This window comes from Papio anubis, chromosome 7 (assembly GCF_008728515.1).
Source record: "Papio anubis isolate 15944 chromosome 7, Panubis1.0, whole genome shotgun sequence".
NCBI classification, from domain to species: Eukaryota; Metazoa; Chordata; class Mammalia; order Primates; family Cercopithecidae; genus Papio; species Papio anubis.
Window position 1 is genome coordinate 118443036 of NC_044982.1, and position 22899 is coordinate 118465934.

The 22899-nt window shown below is 37.3% G+C and overlaps 1 protein-coding gene across 4 annotated transcripts in view; it reads left to right on the forward strand.

Annotated features, from left to right (window-relative positions):
• UACA (uveal autoantigen with coiled-coil domains and ankyrin repeats) overlaps positions 1–13919 on the forward strand; it is a 100698-nt gene extending 86779 nt beyond the window's left edge. For 2 of the 4 annotated variants that reach the window (XM_009210519.2, XM_009210520.3), the window contains 6 exons: positions 936–972; positions 1866–1918; positions 3462–6200; positions 8179–8331; positions 10676–10741; positions 13701–13901. In XM_009210519.2, the coding sequence (XP_009208783.2) occupies positions 936–972; positions 1866–1918; positions 3462–6200; positions 8179–8331; positions 10676–10741; positions 13701–13772 (3120 nt within the window). In that variant the 3' untranslated portion in view covers positions 13773–13901. Of the gene's footprint in view, positions 1–935; positions 973–1865; positions 1919–3461; positions 6201–8178; positions 8332–10675; positions 10742–13700 lie in introns of all 4 variants that reach the window. The other 2 variants (XM_003901131.4, XM_003901132.5) reach the window with 2 other exon arrangements.
• The last annotated feature ends 8980 nt before the right edge of the window (positions 13920–22899 follow it).

Consider the following 22899-nt stretch of genomic DNA (forward strand, 5'->3'; position numbering starts at 1 on the left):
TTTATTAGAGACAGGGTTTCACTATGTTGGCCAGGCTGGTCTTGAGCTCCTGACCTCAGGCAGTCCACTCGCCTCAGCCTCCCGAAGTGCTGGGATTACAGGAATGAACCACCGCGCCTGGCTCGTTTTTGTATTTTTTTGTAGAGATGGGGTCTTGCCACATTGCCTAGGCTGGTCTCAAACTCCTGGGCTCAAGTGATCTACCTGTCTCAGTCTTCCAAAGTGCTGGGATTACAGGTGTAAGCCACTGCACCTGGCCTATTCTTACTCTTGAAGTGTAACATTTTAATTTATATATTAGATTCTTTGTATTGGGCTTACTTGGGAAAAGGAGCAACCCAGTATATTTTGATTCACTGTATCTGGAGTTTCTCTATTATTTCCTAACTAATGGATTGATGGATTTATTACTATGTGTAGGTCTCTGCCTCAGTTTCATTTCCTGCTCTCTGTCTCGTTTTACTTTCCAAGTACTTGGTATTTTATAAACTCTGGAAGAAGAGGTTATGTCGATATTTCATAGTCAATGAGGTAGGGTTTCTGCTTCCTACAATGGTAAAGTAAAATGAGTTATTGACATGAATGTGGCCACTTCCTTCCTTTTGAGGTAAAGCAGTAGCAAACAGTAGTTTTTGAAAGTTGTTTTCAGTTCATTTAGGGCTTACTTTTTTTTTTTTCTTTTGAGCAATGAAGTTTTTCCTTAAAACACTTGACTGCTTTTATTAAAATGCTTAGTGAAGTACTTTATTCCCACCTGATCTCTCTAAGTGTTGCTAGTGTTTCTTTTTGTGGGTTTGAGTAGAATAATGCTCTGGAGAAACAGGAATGTCAAAAATGTAGTTTTAATGACTGCATCATTTAGAGCTAAAACAGATACAGAATTTAACAAAATGAGGCACCATTCACCCTAAAATGTTTTATGCTTCTGATTTCAGAGTGATCATTTAGGATCAGGAAGTCATTTCAGTAACCGTAAGTATAAAAGTATGGATTATCATTACAGTTCACCTAGTTCAAGCAAAGAAGAATGTTTATTCTTACTTGTTTAACTATACAGAAATAACTGTACAAGATATTCCTGCTGCTAAACTTCATCAACACATGTAACTAGGAAGACATTAAGATGACTATTGTAACTTCTAACATATTCTGATAATTGCTGAGGCTCTGATTCTCCTTAGCTACCTGTATTTTAAAATTGTATATTGTATGAATTACCAAATTTGCCTTGTTGATTAGTAGACATAGACATTCGTCTTGTGATATTTAGGCTTCATTTTTTTATGGGAAGAACATAAACACAGTTTTCTAATTTGGAGAAATCAGTCTCAATGCAAGTAGGCATTTTAAAATTACATGTTCAATAAACATTTATGAATTATGTTTAGACTCTACATAATTAATCTTTTTTATTCTGCAGTAAACAATTTCTGTAGAAAATCTGTTTTTGTTTGTTTCCTAGTGACTATTAAACTATCCTCTCGTACAACAGTAATATTTATGCTATAAATTTGAAAGAATATAATTTTTGTTTTGATTATAAGATATGTTTTATTATCATGTAGCCTAGTTTGACAGTCTTCGATGTTTCTGAAATCTTAGTGATTCTGCTGAAAGAGAGCGTAGAAAAAAAATAAGAAAAAAATAAAAACTAACCTAGTATCTATTGTTCAGTAGATTGTAGGTACTTCTGTTTATAGAAATAATAAGGGAAAAAAGGGGGTATTTTAGAATGAGGATACTTTTATGTTGTACCTCTTGCTTCTCTTTTATTTGAATAATAAAGGAAATAACATCAAATTAATGTTTAGCCTACTTTAATATGGATATTTAAGTTAAAATGTCATTTATATGGATTTATTTAGGAAAAGAAGATATGCTTCTTAAACAAGGTCAGATGTATATGGCAGACTCACAGGTAATAACTGTTTTTTTTTTTTTTAATTTTAAAAAACATTTAAAGAAAATTTCTGTGCCTTGAGGAGAAAGTAGCATTGTAATAGAGTGAGGTTTTCATTATCAAAGACAGGTTGGTCCTGCTTTCTTGAGTTTAATAAAAACAGATATTGCTGTTTCTGGTGCCCTCTAGAGTGTTTTTGATGATAGTGGTTATAATAAGAGATTTGAATTGCAGTTTCATTGCATTTCATGCTAAGTTTCTGTTCATTAACAGTGGTCAGTTAACTCTTCATATTTGCCCATATAAAGGGGAGGACAGATATGAATAATTCAAAGTTAATTTTTTTTTTCCCTCTTGATCCAGGGGAAAGGCAGTTCAGATTTAACTAACAGTAAATCTGTAGGGATCTGCAGCAAGCTCTATCCTTGCCTCCTCAGTGGAAAGGATTTGGCTGAGGGGCAGAAGTAGGTTTAAGGCAGAGGGAGAGACCAAGGGAAGTTTTAGGGCAGGAGCGAATTTATTAAAAAGTGTTAGAGCAGGAACAAAAGGAAGCAAAGTACACTTGGAAGAAGGCCAAGTGGGTGGCTTGAGAGATCCCAGTGCTCTTGTTCAGCCCTTGGCTTGGGATTTTTATACACTGGCTTGGTTTTGGGTTTGCATTTCTCCTCCCTTGATTCTTCTTTTGGGGGCAGGCTGTCTGCATGCGTAGTGGCCTGTCAGCACTTAGGAGGGTCCACATATGTAGTGCCTTTACTAAGGTTGTGCACATGCTCTCTAGGGGCTGTTTTCCTTTACCAGTCAAATGCCCCTGGAAGAAGGTCATACATCCACCATTTTGCCTCTTAGTGTGCATGCTTGAGCCTGCTCACCCAGCTCCGGAGATCTTATCCGGAAGCGGCTGTCACCAGCTCCAGGTGTTTTCTATCTATTGGGAGACTCTTTCCCTGGTGCTGGCCATGACCAATCATTCTCTTGACAACTCTGATAACTAGCTGGGTTTATTTTGGTGGTATTTTTATAATTTAGAGAATATTCTGTTGTTTTAACAGTGAAAGTACACAGAAGTCAAAAATCTTATTAGAAGTTAAATCTATAATTCTATGAAATTATCTGCACATTTAAAATGACAATACTTGTTTTTATTCAAGGTTATGATGGTTTGCTTCAGAATTTGAAGTTCTAAGCACATTATGTGCCATAAAACATATAAATAACAAATACGTTTTGATAAAGTTGGTGATATGCATGTGTGGGTAGGTGTTATGAAAGGGGAAAGACAAAATAGCACCCAGTAGCCATGACCGTTTTCCCTTGTTCTGCCAGAAATAGACTTACGTGAACAGAGGTCTGAAAATGTTGTGAATGTATTAAGGAAATCATATCCAGAACTGTTTTCTTACTACAAAAATCAGCATTGTGTTTTTTTTCCATCTTACTACCTAGTCTGATAACACTTTGACTCCTGATGATGTGCAAACTTTCTCTAAGTTTGGCAAATAAGTATAGTAAATGTCTCATTTAGACTTTTGTGATTGATATCTTTTTGTTTTTTTCTTTTCAGTGTACTTCCCCAGGTATACCAGCCCATATGCAAAGCAGATCTATGTTAAGACCTCTGGAGCTATCTTTACCCAGTCAAACATCATACTCCGAAAATGAAATTTTAAAGAAAGAGTTAGAAGCAATGCGAACTTTCTGCGAGTCAGCAAAACAAGACCGACTGAAGCTCCAAAATGAACTGGCACACAAAGTGGCAGAATGCAAAGCTTTAGCATTAGAATGTGAAAGGGTCAAGGAGGATTCAGATGAACAGATAAAGCAATTAGAAGATGCATTAAAAGATGTGCAGAAGAGGATGTATGAGTCAGAAGGTAAAGTTAAACAAATGCAGACCCATTTTCTTGCCCTTAAAGAACACTTAACAAGTGAAGCAGCCTCAGGGAATCACAGACTAACCGAGGAACTGAAGGATCAGTTGAAAGACATGAAAGCAAAATATGAAGGTGCTTCAGCAGAAGTGGGGAAATTAAGAAACCAAATCAAACAAAATGAGATGATAGTGGAAGAGTTTAAGAGGGATGAAGGCAAGCTGATAGAAGAAAATAAGCGATTACAGAAGGAACTTAGCATGTGTGAAATGGAGCGAGAGAAGAAAGGAAGAAAGGTCAAAGAGATGGAAGGCCAGGCAAAAGAATTGTTAGCAAAGTTGGCCCTTTCCATTCCAGCCGAAAAATTTGAAAACATGAAGAGCTCATTATCAAATGAAGTGAATGAGAAAGCAAAAAAATTAGTAGAAATGGAAAGAGAACATGAAAAATCCCTTAGTGAAATTAGACAGTTAAAGAGAGAACTTGAGAATGTTAAGGCCAAGCTTGCTCAGCACATCAAACTAGAGGAACAAGAACAGGTTAAGAGCAGATTAGAACAGAAATCAGGAGAACTTGGGAAGAAGATCACTGAGTTAACATTGAAAAATCAGACACTACAAAAGGAAATTGAAAAAGTTTATCTGGATAATAAGCTCCTCAAGGAGCAAGCACATAACTTAACAATTGAAATGAAAAATCATTATGTTCCTTTAAAAGTAAGTGAAGACATGAAAAAGTCACATGATGCAATTATTGATGATCTTAATAGAAAGGTTTTAGATGTAACACAAAAATACACAGAAAAGAAGCTGGAAATGGAGAAATTACTACTGGAAAATGACAGCTTAAGTAAGGATGTGAACCGCCTAGAAACGGTGTTTGTACCTCCTGAGAAACATGAAAAAGAGGTAACAGCTCTGAAATCCAATATTGTTGAACTTAAGAAACAATTGTCTGAACTTAAGAAAAAATGTGGTGAAGACCAGGAGAAAATACACGCTCTCACATCTGAAAACAGTAACTTGAAGAAGATAATGAGTAATGAGTATGTGCCAGTTAAAACCCATGAAGAGATTAAAATGACACTGAATAACACGTTAGCTAAAACTAACAAAGAATTATTAGATGTGAAGAAAAAGTTTGAAGATATAAATCAGGAATTTGTAAAAATAAAAGATAAGAATGAAATACTAAAAAGAAACCTGGAAAACACTCAGAACCAAATAAAAGCTGAGTACATCAGCCTGGCAGAGCACGAGGCAAAGATGAGCTCGCTAAGTCAGAGCATGAGAAAGGTGCAAGATAGTAATGCTGAAATACTGGCCAACTACAGAAAAGGCCAAGAAGAGATTGTGACACTGCATGCCGAAATTAAAGCCCAGAAGAAGGAGCTCGACACAATACAAGAATGCATTAAGGTAAAATACGCCCCAATTGTCAGCTTTGAGGAGTGCGAGAGAAAATTTAAAGCAACAGAGAAAGAACTAAAAGACCAGTTATCAGAGCAGACACAGAAGTATAGTGTCAGTGAAGAAGAAGTCAAGAAAAACAAGCAAGAGAATGATAGGTTAAAGAAGGAGATTTTTACCCTTCAGAAAGATTTGAGGGATAAGACAGTTCTCATTGAGAAGTCTCATGAAATGGAAAGAGCATTAAGCAGAAAAACAGACGAGCTAAACAAACAGTTAAAAGACTTGTCACAGAAATATGCAGAAATAAAGAATGTGAAAGAGAAGCTAGTAGAAGAAAATGCCAAACAGACCTCTGAGATACTTGCAGTGCAAAATCTTTTGCAAAAACAACATGTTCCATTGGAACAGGTTGAAGCTCTGAAAAAATCTCTTAATGGCACAATTGAAAATCTAAAGGAAGAATTGAAGAATATGCAAAGGTGTTACGAGAAAGAGCAGCAGACAGTGACCAAACTGCATCAGTTGTTGGAGAACCAAAAGAACTCTTCTGTACCCCTGGCAGAGCATTTGCAGATTAAAGAAGCATTTGAGAAAGAAGTTGGAATCATAAAAGCTAGCTTGAGAGAAAAGGAAGAAGAAAGCCAAAACAAAATGGAAGAAGTCTCCAAACTTCAGTCTGAGGTTCAGAATACTAAACAAGCATTAAAAAAATTAGAGACTAGAGAAGTAGTTGATTTGTCTAAATATAAAGCAACAAAAAGTGATTTGGAGACACAGATTTCCAGCTTAAATGAAAAATTGGCCAATCTGAATAGAAAGTATGAGGAAGTATGTGAGGAAGTTTTACATGCCAAGAAGAAGGAAATACCTGCAAAAGATGAGAAGGAATTACTGCATTTCAGCATTGAGCAAGAAATCAAGGATCAGAAGGAACGATGTGATAAGTCCTTAACAACAATCACAGAGTTGCAAAGAAGAATACAAGAATCTGCTAAACAAATAGAAGCAAAAGATAATAAGGTAGGTACAAAGTAGTCTGCATGACTATGTGTTGGAAACCCAGAGCAGCACTCTTTACCACAGAATCTCACAGGAAAGTAGACACAGATAGTAACAAAGTGACCATTAGATACACCCTTTCCAGTTTGGCAACTTGTGTGCAAAAATTCCGAATTGAAAAAAAGTGAAGTAATGCAAACAAAAATCAGAAGCATTTTTCCTTCTGTTTGTTTAGCTGTTCTAGCCAAGAATGAGGAATGATGGGGAGACTTAAGGCTCACTTGTCTCACAGATGAAGAGTCAAAAGCCAGTGGGTTTGTGGCATGTGAAAGGTGGGGAAGAGGGTGGTGGGGAAGCTCTCATTCTGGGCTGCAAGAAACCAAGAACACTGGGGAGCATCCAGAGTTGATCTTGGCACTCACCCATAGTAGTAAACTGAGCCCTCCAATTCATTTTATGTTCTGTTGCTCATGTCTTTCTACAGACTAGTTCCCTCACCCAGAATGTCCTTTCCCTCCTTTCTACTGAGTTGAATCCTATACATTCATTAACATGTTATCCTCCTTCCTAAAGCCCTCACTGTCCAATCTAGTCTATGGTAAACAGTTCCTCCTCTAAGATACATGTTTTTTTGTGGCTTTGCCATCCCTTTAAAACATGTATATTACCTTGTTAGAATTATGTAGTTGATCTGCTCAGTTTTTATGAGCAGGGTTTATAACTTAACTTTCCATCTTATTTTTAATTCTCATGGTACAATTTACAGACAGGTACTCAACAATATTTTTGACACTGGTATTTATAAAGTTTTTACTATGGAGATGACATATAAAGACTGACTGCAGTTTTATCCATTCAACATGTAATGATTAAATGCCTTCTACATATCATGTGCTGGGGATACAGTGGAGTAAACACAGACACAGACTGCCCTCCCCATTGGAAAGTATTTGTACATTCTATCCTCTGGCACACCATCTCTGTGATTGAGAATTTAAATGCTCTAAGCTTGTTCAGAAGGTAGCTATGAATATATATAGTAATATATATTACTATATAAATATACTTATAAATTTAAATATATTATTATACTTAAGTATAAGTAAATATACTTATAAATTATAAGAGCTAATTATTAATATCTACTTGTTGCCATTTATTGAGCATGTGCATATAATTGCATTTGATTTTCTTTGTTTTTTTGTCTATTATTATTTTTCAATAAAAAATGTTGCAGGGGAGGAGATGGAGTCTTGCTATATTGCCCAGGCTGGTCTTGAATTCCTGAGTTTAAACAATCTTCCTGCCTTAGCGTCCCAAAGTGTTAGGATTATAGGTGTGAGCCACTGTGCCCAACCTGATTTTTTTAACTCTGAACGATTGTCCACCTTTCATCAATGTGGCATCTAAGGCTCAGCAAAGTAAAGGAAATTAGTCAAGCTCATACAAGTCAACTCTGTCTGACTTTAAAGCAGGGGGGAAAATGCTATATTTCTAGGCACTTCCTATTCCTATAAACAGCCTCCTTTTTTTTTTTCTTCTCGACAACAAAGTAGTCTTAAATAATACAACTCTTGAAAGGAAAAAGGAACATATGTTAGACTTACATGGGCCACACCCTTTTACTTTTCACACTTTGTTGCTGGGAATCCCCCTTCCCTTCCTGTGTTCTATATGTTACCTGGAAGATAGTTCATGTGCCTTCATAGATACTTATAGTCTAAAAGTAAGAAGACTATGTTTATACTCACATCTTAGGATATATGTAATATTTATTGTAATCTGGTATTGCTTTTGTAAAGAATTTCTGGAGAGGGATTTAATTATAAATTACATATTATATGCACCGTTGATAACAATCTTGGCAATATTCATACCTCAATTTTCTGGTGTATAAAGATAAAGCTTGTGTCTCCAAAAAGGAATGATTTATGTACAAAGATGTTCATTGTACATGAATAAGTAAATAATATGTTTCTCCCACAACTTTTTTTTTAAGATAACTGAACTGCTTAATGATGTGGAAAGACTAAAACAAGCACTCAATGGCCTTTCCCAACTCACCTACACAAGTGGGAACCCTACCAAGAGGCAGAGCCAACTGATTGACACTCTGCAGCACCAAGTGAAATCTCTGGAGCAACAGCTGGCTGTGAGTAACCAGGCACATGGGGCTTTGCGTGAATATGTGCTGGTTCCCTGTAGTTGGTTTGTAAGGCTAATTTAGAAATTAAAGTGATCTGTAGCTGTGTTTGGATCCAAGAATGTAATTGTTTTTATATACGAGAAGTTACCTATACTGGTGGTGTAATAATACTTATTTGATGCCTACTGTACAGCAGGCACCATATTAAACATTTTACATACTTTATCTATAAACTTTATCTTCATCACAATCTCACAAAGCAGGTTTATTCCCTCCATTTAATTCTTAAGGAAACAAAGAATAAAATATTTGATGCCTGGGGTCATTCAGCTGGGGTATAAATGTGGAACTGGCTGACTCCAAATCCAGCATCTTTCTCATTGCAGTGTACTCTCTAAAATATTGGTCCACTAAACTAAAGGAGGTTTTAAAATAATCTTTTATCTTTGTGAATAAAGAGGCATTCCTATGGTTTTATACCTTACATAGAAGAATAAATGCCTGGATTTAGAAGCTAAAGTTGGAAGGTCTGGTCTCAGTCCTGCCACTTACAAGGAAGTGGCAAGGAACATTCCTTTTAACTCTTGGTTTTCTCATCCACAAAACAATAATAACTGATTACTTGTTTGTTTACATTTTTTTTTAAAGATGGAGTCTTGCTATGTTGCTTAGGCTCATCTCCAATGGGGTCTTGCTATAGGCTGATCTCCTGGGCTCAAGTGATCCTGCTGCCTCAGTTTCCTGAGTATCTGGGACTATGCTTTTAATTATGCACTAATACACACGAAATGCTAAGTAAAATGGCCCAATCACATGTAAATTGTTGTTGATGTTTCCCTATTTCGTAGAATTGTTTATTTTTTAAGAGAAGAAAGGTTTTTTGTAGTGTTTATTTTTTAACACTGTAGGCCTATAGATTAAGGATGGTAAATTGTGAATTTGGATCTTATCCAAAGAGTATAGTGTCCCTTTAGTAATTAGAAATATTTGTTTATTGTTTATTATCTTCATGACACTGTGCAAAGCAGGGATAAAGAAAGTATGCCATTCCTGTCCCCAAGGAATTCTGGGTAGTTAGGGAGGCAAAATACAGATTCGTAAAATGACAAGAGGAGAGATGTCAAATATAGAATTGAGAATGCAGATTCTAAGTGATGGGAGTTTCCAGGAAGGAAAGCTTAGTGGTGTGGTGGAAGCTAGTTTTAAAGAAGGGAGTACCTGGCTTCAACTTGTAAAGTAGATGCTATTTTGGTGGGTGAAAGGAAAGTAGAGGCTCTTGCATCCAAAGAAAATAGTGTAAAAAAAGCATGGAGATGGAATACAAGTGACATGGCCAGTGGGCAGTAAAAGGCCTGCCTGTAGAGTAGTCCCCCTCTTCTCCACTGAGGGTATGTTCCAAGACCCCCAGTGGATACCTGAAATCATGGATAGGACCTGCTGAACCCTGTATATGCTATAAAGCGTGGAGACAGAATACAAGTGGCATGGCCAGAGGGCACTGAAAGGCCTGCCTGTAGAGTAGTCCCCCTCTTACCAACTGAGGCTGTGTTCCAAGACCCCCAGTGGATGCCTGAAACCATGGATAGGACCTGCTGAACCCTATCTAAGCTATGTTTTCCCCCCATATATAAATACCTGTGATAAAGTTTAATTTATAAATTGGGCACAGTAAGAGATTAATAACAATAGCATAATAAAGTAGAACAATTATAACAATATGTTGTAATAAAAGTTATGTGAATGTGGTCTCTATATCTCACAATATCTTATTGTACTATACCATGGGCAACTGAAATAGAGAAAGTGAAACCGCTGATCGCAAAACTGCCAATAAGAGGGGACTGCTGTATTTGAGAGCCAATGTTTGAAGCCAAACTGTGGAAGTCATTGAGAACCAAACTGATGAATTTGGATTCTCTCATGTATGTAAAGAAGTGTCACTCAAGGTTTTTGAGCCAAAAGTGATGTGAGGAAAGAGGTACCTTAGTCTCAGAGGCATGATAGGGAATACGGTGTGGAGATAGTAAGACAGGATAGGAAGCATTTGCAATAATCCAAACATGTGATAAGTGTCTGCAGAAGGTCATGGCACTAGATGTGAACTAAAGCAATAATTTCATGTTACTTAGGGAAAGTAGCATTACTGTCATTAGCCACACATTCATTAGAGAAGTTTCTATTGTTATGTTTTGGAATTCTGCATCTGGTAGGTCCAAGGTAGTTTGTTGTTAGAAATAGCAGGAGCACTTTAATAATAATAATAGTTTTGTAGCATGAAGCCTGAGCATTGTCCAAAGTTTGGAAATGTCAATGCTGATACTCACATCTGCCCATCTTTCCACATTTCTAGGATGCTGACAGACAGCATCAAGAAGTAATTGCAATTTATCGAACACACCTTCTTAGTGCTGCACAGGTAAAGAACTACTTCTCCTTTGGAAAGAATATTGCTTTAGAGATAATAATTTTTTTATTTTCAAATAAATTTATGTGAAAGTAATTGATGTTTAAAGTAGCTGCACCCCATATGCTTATTTAAAAATAATTATGTTTCTTTTAATCACGGTTTGTGGATCTCCCAGAAAAATTTACAAAGCTATATGGCAACACAACATCTTAAATTTAGTGTTGTCTCCATCTGCTTGTCACTCAGTTTATAGACAGTTTGGTAACATGTGATGGTAGCACACGTTAATGGTGTTGCTAGCTGGAGACAGTGCCTTGACTTCCACACGTGGCTGTCATCTAAGAGGAGAGTAGGAATGGCTTTGAATACTAGAAAAGTACAAAAGTAACAAGCAGGGTGTTATGTGTATAGGACTGTAGTAATTAAAGACAAAATGATTTGTTAAGAGAGAATTGGTGATAATTATTTACCAAGCCTTAACTTGGCTTGGTAAAGCCAAGGAATAATTAAGGAATAATATTATCAATTCCCTTTTTTTAGGGGTGTACTGAGAAAGTTATTGTTAAAATACTAAGAAATGATTAACATATAAAGGATACTATACTTAATTTCCTGTAGAAACACCATGAGCAGCATCCCCAAAATTCTCAGCATAGATTTTTTTCAGGAAGAAAATGTACTAAAAGAAACAAATTTTAGAATGACAGAGATCATGGGAATTATTTGAATTTGAAGTATGTTAGGCCACACTGTAAAAACAAGGCAAAAAAAAAAGAAGGGAAAGATTAAAAAGAAAATCAATTTTAAACAGAGAACTAGATAAAATAATGAAAGATACTTTATGATATCAAGTTCTTAAAATCAATAGACCTGCCATTTCTATAGGAGATGGAGGGGAAACCAATGAAAAAGAATGAATGATATGATAGAACAAGGTATCTTAGCTACTCTTTTGAGCAAATCAGAGATAAACTAGAATTTTAAAGTTTATTGCAATTATTAGAGAAGATTATTGAGGGACAGGGAATAGGAAGTTCAAGTGGGGAAATAGTAGAAAATCTGTGTTAGAGAGGCTGAGAAACTCACTAGTATTGGCCGTGAGAAGAAGAGCTTGCTCTTAATGAAAAATATAGCAAACTAACAAGCCTTTCCACTTTGTATAATATGCACTTCCAGAATTTGAAATTATTTTCTGCTGTGTCCTAATGAAACATAACAAAAGCAGTTGGCATCAGAAATAGTCTTGCCTTCTGGCATCATAAAGTTAACTAAGAAATTCAGTTCAGTCAACTATGGCTAATGTTTGAAATGTAAACATCCTGCTGTTATAGAAACAGATTTTGAAAGCAAAACTTTTCATATTAATAGGAAGTGTTGTGCTGAAACCTATTCAGGTACTCCAGGAAAAAAAACGTACATGTGTGTTGGGAGGGGATGCAGTATTGTAATAGGCCCACCATATTGAGCTGCATTTAATCAACTCATGCCATCATTTGAAGTTTAAAGTATGTTTTAAAAATATAAATGGTGAACATGCATGTAAAAAAGATAACTTTGTTTCATCAGTAATGGGGGAGATGCAAATGAATAAGAACATATTGGAACTGGAAATATTACACAAGATTATAGTCTATCGTGTTAGCCAGAGTGTATTGGAAATGGGCATTTTTACTCCATTGATGGTAGTACAGATTGTTATAATCTCTATAGAGGGAAATTTTGTAGTACTTAACAGAATTAAAAATTGAGACTGCTTTTTGACCCAGCAATTTCTTCTCTAGTAATCTTTCCATTAAGATTGGAAATACCTTAAATGTCCATCATTAGGGGAATGGGTAAAGAAATGTAATATATCCATGCAGTGGATATTATACAATAACTTAAAATAATTGGGTAGCTCAAGGGAAAGATTTTTATGACACTACATAAAAAAGCAAGTTATAAAATAATATATATGAACCTATTTATGTAAAAACGTAAATATGGGTTTTTAAAATCAATTACTTAAATTTTAAATTTTTTTAGGAGATAGAGTCTTGCTCTGTCATCCAGGCTGGAGTGCAGTGGCACAGTCATAACTCATACAGCCTCAACTCCTGGGTTCAAGTGATCATCCTCCCTCAACCTCCCAAGTAGCTGGGACTACAGGCACATGCCACCAGACCCAGCTAAATTTTTTTTTTTTTTTAAGTTTTTGAGATGGAGTCTCACTGTATTGTCTAGGCTGGTCTTAAACTCCTGGCCTCAAGTGATCCTCGCACCTTGGCCTCCCAAAGTGCTGAGATTGCAGGTGTGAGCCACCGTGTTCGGCCATCAGTTAGTTTTCTAATTAAAAAAAAAAAAAAAATCCTCAGCAGCAACAACAGATTTCCTTGTAGTTTACATTGCTCTATCATTCAAGGCTGTTATTAAAAAAGAGAAAGAGGGAGGTTTATCCATATGTTTTATGATAATGGATGTTAGAGCAACTGGTGTGCACTAGTCTTTTTTTTTTTAGATGGGATCTCACCCTGTCACTCAGGCTGGAGTGCAGTGCCACGATCTCGGTTCACTGCAACCTCCGCCTCCCAGGTTCAAGCGATTCTCCTGTCTCAGCCTCCCGAATAGCTGGGATTACAGATGTGTGCCACCACAACTGGCTTATTTTTGTATTTTTACTAGAGACAGAATTTCGCCATGTTGGCCAGGCTGGTCTCAAACTCCTGACCTCAAATGATCCACCCATCTCGGCCTCCCAAAGTGCTGGGATTGCAGGCATGAGCCACCACACCCAGCCGTGCACTCCTTATTAATTGACTTTATTTTCATGATAGGGCTGTACCCCCTTTTCCTTTAGATATCACAATGGTGAGGATTTAGCATTTGATGAGTCAATGACTAGTTATGCTTTGTAAAAGCTTTGTCTTTAGAATTCTTATGTAAACAAAGATTACATAAAATAATGTTCCTCTTTCTTCTTTCTCCGAAGGGTCACATGGATGAAGATGTTCAGGAGGCTCTGCTCCAGATCATACAAATGCGGCAGGGGCTTGTGTGCTAGCAGTTAGCGCTGACGGCCAGTATCTGTTTTATCTTGCTGGTGCTGAACATTCTTTGTGCAACTCCATGGTCTTTCTGGGCCTTACTGTGCTGGTATAATTAAAATAAAATATATTTTGTTCCATTGGTAGGTTTTTTTAAAAAATTAGATGAATATATTAGTCTTTTTCAATATCAGTTTGAATCTTATTTTCTGTATGTGTTAATTTTACAAATAGGCAAACAACATAACACTTCGCCCTGGATTGACTACATATTTTTAAACCTTCGAGTCCCTAATAAAACATGAGCCATCTGAGTGAGTCCATACGAAGCGAGGTTAGGCTGAAGTAATTTCTTAAAGATGTCTTTCAGAGAAATTAATTTGGTTGGTGGCCACTTTTAGGTGGATCAAAAAACCTTTCAGATCTGCAGAACCTTGAGACATACAGTTGCGAGGAATGTGTTATAACTTGGCTGGCCAAGTTACATATTACAGTATCTTTATTGAGGTAACTTCATTAGTGTCTTTGGCCTTTTTTGTAGTTATAGGTATTTTTTCTTTTTACACTAATAACTTTTATGCCTTTTAAAATAAATTAATTTTCATAAATGGTTTGTGGTGCTAAATTACAGTTAGATTAAGAACAGGCAGGGGTGGAATATATTAGGAATTTATAATAAAATTGCCTCAATCTCTACAACAGTATCTTAATTTTTACTTGTGGTGACTATTCTTGCCATAGTATTAGTGAATAGTGATAAATGATACACTAGATTTTTCAAAGTGTCAAAACCTTTAGACTTTTTTTTAGCAATTAGTTTGACATTTGCTACTATAGTAACCAAGCACTCATTATATATGCATCCTCCAAATGTTTCATGCTTATTTATAGGAAAGTTATATTAATGAGATTAATAATGTGAAATACAGTTTTCCTGCAAAATTAGCATTAGAGAATTGATTTTAGATAACAGATTTTCGAAGTTTTAGAGACAAGTGCAGTAATACAGTAAACGGAAAGAGTATATAGATAGCAATAAAATAACATAAGTGGACATGTTTATAGTAAATACTCTGAAGTAACCAACCATTTTTATTTACTGCATCTCATTAGGGAAAGTTTATATGCCTTGTTATTTTTTATTAACATTTTATTTACCATTCGGAGTGGAAATTACTAATTTGAGTATTAACAAATAACTGAATAAATGGATCATTGCAGTTAGGTTTTCTCAAATTGCAAAATTTGCCTTAGCAATAATCTTTGAACATCCTGAACCAGATTTTGTAATCCTATTTTTTTTAATAGGGTAAAAGTACCATCAAAATGACTTCTCATACCAAAGAATAAGTCATCATATTTTTTCAGTGTTGAAACAACATTGAAAGTCAGAATGGGATTTATTTTTAATTCTTTATATGGTTTACATAAGCAATATCTGTTTCTTTAATTATTATGTTTAATGTTGTCCTTCAGCATGAGTTCTGTTTCACAAGTTTTGGGCCACCTATTTCAATAAAAAAAAAAATTTAAAAAGTTGCCAGGGGTAGTGGCTTATGCCTGTAGAATCCTTTGGGAGGCCAAGGCAAGTAGATCACCTGAGGTCAGGAGTTCAGACCACCTGACCAATATGGTGAAACCCCGTCTCTATTAAAACTACAAAAATTAACTCGGCATGGTGGCGGACGCCTGTATTCCCAGGTACTTGGGAGGCTGAGACGGGAGAATCGCTTGAACGCGGGAGGCGGAGGTTGCAGTGAGCCAAGATCACGCCACTGCACTCCAGCTTGAGCAATAGCGAGATTCCATCTCAAAATAAAATAAAATAAATAAAATAAAAGCTCTACAATAGAGCAAAGTTTAAACTGAATATTTATGTTAAGTGTTTTATTTTCCACATTAGAGATGGGAAGGGAACATTATGTGTATTTTATTTTGTTTTCAACCATTAATAAAGTTTTCTCTAGAATATTGTTTTGAACATCCTTGTGAAAAGATTTGCAAGTTAAACTAGTTTATTTACTGTCTGTGAGGGCATTGGGAGTGGGAAACGATGGGCTCCAGAGTACAAATGAGAATACCCATTTTCCTTCAGCGCTCTGAAGTAAAATATCAAGTACCTCCTTCAACTAATCTTGTCTCATTCACTCACCTTTTGATATTGAAAGTAGAAATTGCATTTACAACACTGAAAACTAAAGCTTTTTAATTAGTAAACAAGTGGAACATAGGTAATGGACAATGCTGGCCACTGCCATTCCGTGTTCAGAAAGACTGTGAGACCTGAACATTTGGCCAAGAGGAAAGAAGAGTGATGTTGTCTAAGATGTCATGAGCGCTCTCTCAGAGAATCACTCAATTCCTATTGGAGTGCAATCCTTACTTGAAAGCTTTATTACTCTTGTTCTGTGTAGATTTTTTTTTTTTGGTCACTTCCCCATCAGAAAAGCATATTCTTTTTGATAGAGGGTCAGTGTTATAAATAATTGTCTATTGAAATAAAATCAAATATTCATGCATTGAACATCTTAAATTTTAATATTATGGTGACTATAATCACTTAACTATATCAGCATTGTTCCAGAATTCCAGATGAATTTAGCTCTGTCTTTTTTATGGTTTTTTAGTTGAACCTTTTCTCTTGACCCCAACCAAATTTTATAGTTTACAATTTTCTACTCTTCTATAAATGCATTGGCTCATTGCTGCTTTAAAAATCTTGCAGCTTCAGAACATGAGCATTTTTTTTCTCCAGTGTTACCAGCTTTCCTCTGACTAGCACCTAAAAACTGTTCTCGCACATGTGCTTGTTACCCTACCTGAATGTTCATGTCTTTGACCGACTTGTTTCAAAGTAAAAAAGGGAAGAGTTTCAAGTTAATTTTTGGTGTTCATGGTGACTAGATACGTCAGTGCCTGCTTGCAGGAGTGCCGGACCTTAGCAGTGGTTACAAGCTTCTTTTGACATCTGCTTCACCATGATAGAAGACAGTTACTTCTTATTGCCTCTGTTTTCCTCATCACTGGATTCTGCAACCTTGTGATCTTTTCTCTTCTTGTTGGTTCTGTGCACCAAAGTAATGGTAGCACCTCTGGCACCAAAATACGGGTTGAAAGAGAATGCCTGTGATGAACGTGGAAGATGTGGCTGACCTAGATCTTACCCCTGGCCCATAAGTTTTATGAATAAGTTCAGAGGGAGGATAAAAAGCACTAGATGAGTAAAGGCAGAATTTGCACCATAAAATAGATTGTGCACAAAATACAAAATGAAAGTTAGTATAGACATTTCAACTGTCATTTCATTCAGTGTTGTTCCCAGCTAAACTGGAAACTGAACCTGAGACTGTTGCTGGAAATTCAGTTCTTCCCCATGTTTTGGTCTTAGCTATTTGAAACAGGACTGTTTAGACCAGCCTCTCCAGGTAAATATTAACCTGCTTCTTAGCATAGTTTCTGATTATTAATATATTGACCTTTGGGCTCAAGTGAGTAATGAATGTACAGATTTTTTTTTTTTTTTTTTTAAAGATCAAGCTGTATCAGCAGTGGCATTCCAACAGACTCCCTGGGCAGTGAGGGTGCTTGTGTTCAGCATAATTGGGCATGTGATATCACTTATATATTAGAGGCATTTTCATTATTTATGCCTGCATGAACAAACATCGGTGATGAATGAATTCAACCAAAAAGAGAAGGTTACAAAAATGTCATATGTAAATGAAAAAGAGCAAGACTTGTGAGGGTTGCTTTTCCAGTTCATATATATATATAATTCAGTCTAATTTATATGTATATATATTCCATTCAGTTAAAATAATGGAAGAGACATCAATAAAAACAATGCCCGTTATAATTGATATTTGGCATCAAATCATACTTAATATGCCTGATTTTTTTTTTTCCACTCTTGTTGCATAGGCTAAAGTGGTTCAGGCTCATCTCACTGCAATTTCCGCCTCCAGGGTTCAAGTGATTCCCCTGCCTCAGCCTCCCAAGTAGCTGGGATTACAGGCATGCACCACCATGCCTGGCTAATTTTGTATTTTTAGTAGAGATGGGGATTTCACTATGTTGGTCAGGCTGGTCTCGAACTCCTGACCTTAGGTGATCCACCCACCTCAGCCTCCCAAAGTGCTGGGATTACAGGCATGAGTCACCACGCCTGGCCTGACTTTTATATTTTAAGCAAGTTTTCAGTTTTTTTCAAGATAGCAGTCATGGGAATATTCTGAATTCTGGAAAGAGTTTAGAGAGGTTATTGCCTTCTTAATAATTTAGAGCGTCTATTGCTCTGCCAAGTCAGAAGATTAACATTTAATAGAAAAAAATTATATATCTATAATTCAGTCACAGCTATTAGATCAGATGGATTTTACATTAAGTGAAAAAGATGTTGAGCATTTAAGGACCATTAAACTACAGGACTCTTTTATTGGGTTTTAAGGCCCCCAAGCCAGGGTCCTGCTGCGAAGAGTATTTATTTTACATATACAGAACCCATTAAGGATGGGAAAGGGGCACACATTTTAAAAGAAAATAGGCCATGAAAAAGTGTGATTTTCTACATTGTGAACAGCTACCAAACAGATTCAGTCTTATAATAATTAGTTTTATGCATCATTAAGTAGCTTGCTTACCGGCTAGAAGAATATGGTGAAGCCCATTTTAAAAGTGGTACCTGCAGGAAATCCAAGTAGCTACATGTCCTTTGTTGATATTTCACTTAGAGAAACTGCGTTTCTAGTAGTTTCCAGGATTCTTAAGGTTGCTATGTATTGTCAGGAATTTAAGTTTGGAAATGCCTTCTTCAGTGGTCCTTAAGGACCATGAAAACAAAGACCCAGAGAGGAGTTCTAGTAAGTGTTTACTTTTTCTAGCAATGCTCAAATTATCAATGAGAGAGTGGAATTTGACCCTTGAGAAGAATCACTTGCTTATTGGAAGAAAGTCTGCACCATTCTCTTTATTAAGTGCTTATCACAATCCCATTGTTGGAATTAATACCTTAAGGTAAGTTTTTCTTACTATTTACACCATGCCTCCTGCCCCATTCCTACTTCCAAAAATGGAAGAGTTTTAGGAGTTTAAAAGCAAATAGACTCAGGGAGGATGTGAGAATGGAGTTAATATAATTTGTAACTTTTTCCCCCCTACAATGTCCAAACAAATTTGGTAATTTTCTTTCTTGCTATTCTAGGCTTTTTTAAATTGCCTCTGACTAAAGTGGCACCTTATGGGCTGCTTCAGAAATTTTCTTCAGGATTTAAAAATGAAGCCGATTCATATTCAGAGTCTTCCTGCTGAAAATCTGTTAAGCCAAAATAAAAATGACTGCTACTTAAATTTTTTTTCCCTCTTTGTTGTTGCTGCAAACATTGTCTCACTTACAGGAGTTGCAGGATCTCATTTATGCAGTTAAAACTCACTCTGCTTTGTACAAATGGAGAGAGATGAACCATCCCAGGACTAGCAATACAAGTCCTAAGGATTAAAGTGCATCTGCCTCAATCAAATACATGCGAGCTGCACTCCTGAGTGTGGAGGGTTTTTTTTTTTTTTAAGTGAATTGTTCCAGTTGGCCTTAATCCCTTAGCAATATAACTCCTGTAAAACCATCTTTATTCATTCACACCAATTGACACTTAAAATCCCCCAGCCACTGTTCATCTAAGTCTAAATATAGCTGTTAGCGTCAAATGTGTTTAAGAGGATTTGCAATCTGATTATCCAAAATACTATTTATTGTCAATGTTTTTGGTGTGCCATGGCCAATCTTATTATTATAATGTACATAGCCATTTAACGGCAGCAGAGCCTAAAATATATCACAGCAATTGGGATAACCTGAAGGAGGGCTTTTCTCCAGCTCCGCGCTGCCATTCTGGCACAGCTTGTTGTGTGGTTGCGAACATCAGAAAGAATTCCTTAATAAGCTCTTGCTCTCCTTCCAGACCCTTTTGGGCAAGCCCTCCATGTTCTCTAAGTAGAGAGCAGTTACCAGGACAACAGAGAATTTGAGGAAGATTTAATTGTGATTTGATGTCTAACCAGAATAAAGAGCTAGTGCCTTGAATTTATATTCTAGGTTTCCAAGCAAATGTCAATATGCATATTTATTATTTTTGCCCTTCCTCATTATAAAAAGGATTTTAAGATGGCTCACATTTTTTTTTGTTAATATGGGAGAGGAGAATGGGGATGATAAATACTAAAAGGATAGGAAAAACAAGCAACAACTTGTGCAAGAAACATGCCAGTTAACAATATAATATCCTGCTTTTCTGGGGCTGACCTCAGTTTGACTCTGAACTTCCTAGTGGCCAATGTAGCGATGAAAACATCACATATGTGAGACATGGTGTCAGACAGAGCACAGGTATTCCTGGTTCCGAAACTGGCCTGGTGTTCCCCGTGGGTCCAGCACATCAGTTGGTATACATCTCAAGCTGGAGTGCCGCAGTGCCTCAGGGCACATGCCCTGGGATAAAAATGGCACATCTTCCTAAAGTGCTTCCATCGGACCTAATGGTAAGAAAGCTATTTTTAGTAACATTTTTATTTTGGAGTAATTTGTAGTCCATGAGATGACTGAAGCAGGGTAATAGCAGTCCATATTTTGGGTCCGTAAGGAAAAATCTGTTTTTGTTGTTTTTTTTTCTTGCCTTATTCTTGGGCCACAGATGTTTCAAACCAATTTCTTAAGTAGATACCTGTGTCTGGTTCTTTTTGGTTGGTTCGTTGGTTTTTTGCCTGCCTTTTACTTATTTTTCATTATCTGTGTCACTCCCTTCTGGCCTCCTATGCACATGACAAACATTCTTTGCCTGGCCAAACTTTAGTCAGGCTATTCAACCTTCTTCTAGGCCCATCTGTGCACTTCCTTGTACAACCCAGTTTTAGCAAAGAACCCCACCAGGTCGGTTTAGCAAGAGCCCTCACCCTTGCTAGCTGGTCACTCTTGACATCTGATCCGGTGCCTCATACTCCACCTTCCACAGGTGATGTCTCATCACCCAGATCTGTCTTCAGCAAGAATCCTGTGGGGTAGTTTAGCCTTACTCCTGATGTTGTCTTGTAGAAATTTCCCATCCAGTGACCACCACTCCAACCCTGCTTCTTGGCTATAAATTTCCACTTACCCTTGCTGTATTCAGAGTCAATCCCAGTCTCTCTGCCCATTTGCAAACTCTGTTGCAGTGGTCCCTATCCTAACATGATGGTCCTGAATAACACCTTCCTTACTGTGCTTTCACAAGTGTCACTGAATAATTTTTTCGTTAACATGCTCACCATACCGTAAGTCCCCCATTTTTGCATCCTCTTACCTAGGCCCTAAGTGCATGTGCTCCTGTTTTCTTTCCTCTCCCTCACTTCATTCAAAGATAGGAATTGGTATAGCTTTGAGGCAGGAATTAAAAAGCCGTGTGACTAAATTAATTCATACTGGCCGTACATTATTGATAACAACCATTGTAAACTAATTTTTGAAAAGCACGTTTAACCCGCTAATAATGTATTAGTTGGCAGAGAATCTTATGAAAAACAATAAAATGAAGGGAAATGATTCATATTTTAGGGGGAGAGGAAGATGATTTTCAAGAAGTAGAGGCATCATCTCTGCCTGTATTATGCCCAACCCCTTCACAATTCTCCCTGAACTGTTACTGCTTTCCTTAGAGTGTTCCATTTCTCTGTATTTTTATAAATATCTTTTTAAAAAGTGTAGTGTGTAGTGGACATTTACTGTTCTCTTGACCACCCAGCATACAAACCACCTTTCTAGCTCTCGGGAATTCTCTGCCTTATGAGTCATGATAAGATGTGGAGGCCGGGCGCGGTGGCTCAAGCCTGTAATCCCAGCACTTTGGGAGGCCGAGACGGGCGGATCACGAGGTCAGGAGATCGAGACCATCCTGGCTAACACGGTGAAACCCCGTCTCTACTAAAAAATACAAAAAACTAGCCGGGCGAAGTGGCGGGCGCCTGTGGTCCCAGCTACTCGGGAGGCTGAGGCAGGAGAATGGCGTGAACGCGGGAGGCGGAGCTTGCAGTGAGCTGAGATCTGGCCACCGCACTCCAGCCTGGGCGACAGAGCCAGACTCAGTCTCAAAAAAAAAAAAAAAAAAAAAGATGTGGAGACATCTGCCCACTATAGAGGCTGAAAATGCCAAACAATTGCTTTTCCTTGACAGAGGTGGTGTTGGGGTGCAGGCACATGACCCAGGCCAGCACATTCTGCCAAATGTGCCCTCAGCTTTGACTAGGGGACTAAGTAACAGTAAGAGGCAGGGGTGATATTCGTCTTTCTGGCAGCAAGGACAGTTGGGGTTACTGCACAATCAGGTTCCTGGTGCAGAGATGGAGGTGGCCAAAAGATGAGCATCTCATGCTTGGTGGAACAGCTGTTTTCTCACCAGACAGGCTTTGGAGTATAATTTGGAAGCTTGTTTCTGCCTGCTCAGGCCTAAGCTGGGTTTTTTATCTTCCCTATAGATAGCCAGTACATTTTAAATAAATCCCTGTCTGCTTAAAACAGCCAGATTGATTTCTATTGCTTACAGTTAAGAACCTGGGCTGATAATTTTTTCTCCTTATTTCCAAAATGTAGTCAATTTAGAAAATTTCAGAAAATATAGATAGGAAAAAGGCAAAAATAATTCACTCCAAGCCTACAGATAAATCACTCTTAGTGCTTTGATGTATCTTTTCCAATACGTTGTATGCATCTATTCCAAGGAAGACTGTTCTGAGGAAGAATAATGGGGCATTGGCTGGGCACGGTGGCTCACACCTGTAATCCCAGCACTTTGGGAGGCCGAGGTGGGTGGATCACCTGAGGTCAGGAGTTCAAGACCAACCTGGCCAACATGGTGAAACCTTGTCTCTACTAAAAATACAAAAATTAGCCAGGTATGGTGGCACACACCTCAGCTACTTGAGAGGCTGAGGCAGAAGAATCGCTTGAACCTGGGAGGTGGAGGTTGCAGTGAGCTGAGGTTGCACCACTGTGCTTCCAGCCTGGGTGACAGAAAACAACAATAATAATAAGGGAGCAGAATTCTGGGGCCACTTCCATCTTTGTCCAGGGAATCCAACAAATAGGCTTCCAATCCTTGTTTTAAGAGTCTGGGCTTAAGAGTG